Genomic DNA, 4,608 nt, shown 5'->3' with positions numbered 1-4,608 from the left:
TTATGTAAGAAAAGAGTATGCCATCCCGTTGTACGTGCCCTTATGAAGTTGCTCGGTTTCTTGTAGGCTGTGAACACACGATTTTGTTCTGATTAATTCGTGGTAAAACTGTTAACGAAATATTTCGGATCACACGTATGCAGTAGCGGTCATTAGAGATCAGATCCAGATCGGCAACCTATTGAGTCAACTACAATTTGCAAGCTTATTAATTCACTGTCAGTGCTGGACGTATTATATTGCATGCTCTGTTCAATTCTAATTTTTTAGCTAACACACGGCCACCGACCATGGCTTCATTATCAAGGGATTCAGAGTCGCATCATCTACAAGTCCATCTACAAGTCTGTGCATTCTGCATTGGCTTGAGGCTCTACTAGCAAGAAGCAATTCGATATCCCACACAGGGACATACGCATACACCGTCCACTATACGCTACTAGATCCACGCGAGCGTCATGTCTCCGGTGAGAATTATTGACACGAGCTATGTGAATGTGCCGGCAGCCACCACGCCGCCACCAGAGCCGATCAAGCTCACCGCCATGGAGGCACCGTGGGTCGTCTTCCCAGTGCTGCAGCACGTCCTGCTCTTTGAGGGTGCGGACATGCCAACCTTCGACACTATTCTCCACTCTCTCCGGTCCTCCCTTGCGGTGACAGTTGGTAGCTTCGCGCCGCTTGCCGGCAAGCTCGTCCACCTCAAGGACACAGGTGACGTGGCCATCAGCTGCTCCGCCTCGGACACCGTCAAGTTCGTCGTGGCGGAGTCTGATACCGACATTCGCCGCCTCGTCAGCGACGAGGAACCCGACCTGCCCGTGCTCGAGCAGCTCGTCGCGGATGTGGACATGAGCAAGCTGCCAACCCACGTGCTGGCCGTGCAGGCCACACGCTTCGAGGGCGGCGTGGCGGTCGGGGTGACGGTGCACCACGCCGTCGCCGATGGGCGGTCGCTGTGGACGTTCGTGGAGGCGTGGGCTACGGCGTGCCGAGGCGAGACGCCGGCGGCGACACCTACCTTCGACCGGTCGCTCGTCAAGCTGCCCGGTGGCGAAGAGCTGGCCAGGAGCATTTTCCGGAAGCTGGCGCCGAACCTGCCTTTGGTACGTTTCCTGTGTCTCACAACGTACGTTCGCTACTCCCACGCATTTGACCCTTGCCCGTCGCGGCGTGCAGGCGACATCGCCGTCGTTTTTGGAAGAAGACCGCGCGCGGTTCACCCGCCGGACATTCACATTGGACAAGCATTATATCCAACGCCTCAAGCAGCACATAGTCCATCTCAGCGAAGCCCATGACGTACCTCTGACACGCCCTCCGTCCACCTACGTCGCCGTCACCGCGCTCGCCTGGACATGCTTTGCTCGGTGCAAGCCGTTTGCCATGGACGACGACTTGCTCCTCTACTTCCTCGCCGACGTCCGCGACCGCCTCAGCCCTCCTGTCGACGCGGCGTACATCGGTGTGTGCCTCACCGGGTGCCTCGCGATCATCCCCACGAGGGAGCTCCACGGCGCGTGCGCTCTGGTGGCTGGGGCGTTGGCGATCCAAAACGAGATCCGCAGGATGACCGAAGACCCTACCAATAGGCGGGATTACCTAAACCTGATCAAGGGCTCATGGGACCGGGTGATGAATGTGTCGGGCTCGTCGGGATTCAGGGCATACGAGATCGCCGACTTTGGGTGGGGAAAGCCGAGGCGAACGGAACCGATCAGGATGAACCACGACGGTCAGTTGGCCCTGATGCGTGGAAGGGACGGCGACGGAGTACAGGTATCCGTGTCACTGCTCCATCGGCCGGAAATGGACCACTTCAAGTCTGTGTTCCTCGACCTAGCAGGGTTAAGTTAGTAGAAATCTCCCGTTAAACTGAAATAATCATTCATGCAATACGAAATACAGTATTGTACATCTAAAAAAAACTCCAGTATTGTAATAAATTCTAGTTTTCACCCCCTGGTTTCATGCTTGTAACACTAATTACTCTATTTAACAGTTTTTCATATGTATTATCCCATTTAGCGGAAGTTTTGTTAGTTTTTACCCCTTTTAAAAATCTGAGAGCCATCTACTATACGAAATTCCTAATACTCCCTTCGTGCAGTAATGTAAGATGTTTTAAACACATTTAAATTAGACTATATAATCAAGAGAAGTGAATCTATGCACTAAAAATAGACTAGATACACACAAAAACGAGTGAACCTTCAAAAGACCTTAAACATCTTATAAAACCAAAAGGAGGGAGTAATAAATAGCTTTGCAGCTCTGGGAACATGGATCTTGATAGTTGAATTTTTTTCCATACGCGCCATGTTGAATCATTATCTCCATGACTCCTTATAGAATGGTAGGTTAAGTTTATTCTTGATATCTAAGGAAAGCTTCATGTACTGACATAGTATTTCTTTCTCTTTGAAAACATAGATAATCTCAGCATTGCTCAACAAAAGAACAAGCCCAAAATAAGTAATTCAAAGTTTCTTCATGTGAACGGTTTAGGACGGGCCTAATTATAGGATTGAAGTTGAAAATTCTTTCTTGCTAGAAGGTTTCTTGTGTTCATCCGATCATGAAGAAGTTAAAAATAAATTTTATGTTTTGACTGACAGGACGGTTTACATATCCATCCACAGTGTGGGATTGCTGGCTGATAATCCACCATAGCTTTGTAAGCTTTTTTGAGATGAAAAATTCTTGTTTCTCCAAATATAGCTCCATTTATCAATATTTCCAGCCTCTTCGATGCTTCAACTGTGTTGGTGAATGTACTAGGACGTCGCCTAGAGGGGAGGGGGGGTGAATAGGCGGTGTATAAAATCTTCTACTTGAGAGCTAAATTAGGCGGAATAAAACTACACATGTGTTTACTAGTTTAGCTCAAGGCCTATCAACTAGGAGTTTGACTAAGTGCTCCAACAACCTATGCTAGCATGATGAGCAACAAGGTGATAACAAGATAGGCATAGCATCAAGCATGATAGATATCACAATGTAAAGCGCATAGGTAAAGGAGCTCGGGTTGAGAAGTAACCGGTGCACGAGGAGACGACGATGTATCCCGAAGTTCACACCACAAAAGGTGCTACGTCTCCGTTGGAGCGGTGTGGAGGCACGAGGCACTCCAAGAAGCCAACTAGGGCCACCGTATTCTCCTCGAGCCTTTCCACTAAAGGAAAGCCTCGATCCACTAAGGGACACTTGAGGGTGGTCACCGAACCCGTACAAGCTTGGGCAAACGCCAAGTATCAAGCTTGAGGCAACTCCACAACACGGAGGCTCTCAAGTAGGCCACAAGAGGCAACACACACCACCAAGCCACCAAGATGCTAATGCGCCACAAGAGGCTAACACACTCCACCAAGGAAACCAACTCCACCAAGGATGCTAATGCGCCACAAGAGGCTAACACACTCCACCAAGGAAACCAACTCCACCAAGGATGCTAATGCGCCACAAGAGGCTAACACACTCCACCAAGGAAACACACCACTAAGGCAAGAACACCACTAAGGTAACAAGGCCACTAAGGAAACAACACCACTAAGGTAACATGCCCTCTACGAGACCGAAACCCCGGAGAGAACCCAAACCGATGCACCTAATGCAATGGCTAAGAACACCACTAAGATGCCCAAGTTCTTCTCTCCCAAATTCCAACAAAGCTACACAAGCTATTGGGGAATAAGGGAGGAAGAACAAAGAGTGGAGAAACACCAAGAAACTCCAAGATCTAGATCTAGCAAGATCTCCTCACTTGGAGAGGGATTCAATTGGTGAAGCTCTAGATCCAGATCTCCTCTCTCCTTTCCCCCAAAAATATGCAACAAGTAGTAGCGGATCAAGAGGAGGATCAAACAACTCAAGGTCAACAATGGAGGAGAGAGAATGGAGGGGAAGGGTTATTTGGGCCGGAGGTGGAAGAGAGGTATATATAGGGGACCCAGAAATATAGCTGTTGGGCTGAGAAAAACGGTCAGATTCGCGCAAACCGGTACTACCGCTGTGCAAAGCGGTACTACCGTTTTGCCCAAAAACCAGATCTAGAAATCGCCCCAAAACCGGTAGTACCGCTACTAGGGGCGGTACTACCGCTTGTGCTGAGAAAAGCAAATCAGAGAAAGAGAGAGAGGCAGCTCGCAGCATGCAATGCAGAGTGGGGCCAGGGCGAGCAGAGCAGCAGCAGACAGCAAGGCGTGCGCGCGTGTGTGCGATGGGGCCAGGCAGCAGCAAGCGCAGGGCATTGCATGCGGGCGAGCGGCAGAGCAGCGACGCGGGCGCAACGTGCGAAGCGCGGGCGGGAGCGGCGCATGCCCCGAGGCGGGTCAACGCGCGTGAGGAGCTCTCCCGCGTCGAGCGAGCGAAGCAGGGTGCGTGGCGATCGAGGCGAGCGGCAGCGGCGCGGCCTGGGCGAGCGGGAGACGCGGGCCGGCGGGGTGGTGGCGAGGGTGAGGGGAAAAAGAAAAGGCGGATGGGCCAGCGGTCAGTACGGGCCCGGTAGCCGGCCGGTACGCGTGGCCGAGTTGCTGGTACTACCGGGCCAGTACATCTGTGTGTCCGGTAAGCAAAAAACGCTCGGGCGGTACTTGGGCCGCTATCACC

General features: G+C 51.5%; 1 protein-coding gene across 1 annotated transcript; it reads left to right on the top strand.

Moving 5' to 3' along the window:
- The first annotated feature begins 458 nt into the window (after window positions 1-458).
- On the top strand, window positions 459-1,857 carry LOC124671858 (phenolic glucoside malonyltransferase 2-like). Its single transcript, XM_047208179.1, has 2 exons — window positions 459-1,106; window positions 1,180-1,857. The coding sequence occupies exons 1-2, from the start codon at window positions 459-461 to the stop codon at window positions 1,855-1,857; spliced, it is 1,326 nt and encodes a 441-aa protein (XP_047064135.1).
- The last annotated feature ends 2,751 nt before the right edge of the window (window positions 1,858-4,608 follow it).

Source organism: Lolium rigidum, chromosome 7 (assembly GCF_022539505.1).
Source record: "Lolium rigidum isolate FL_2022 chromosome 7, APGP_CSIRO_Lrig_0.1, whole genome shotgun sequence".
Lineage (NCBI taxonomy): Eukaryota > Viridiplantae > Streptophyta > Magnoliopsida > Poales > Poaceae > Lolium > Lolium rigidum.
Note: the sequence above shows the minus strand (reverse complement) of the source record. Positions and strands in the feature narration are given on the sequence as shown.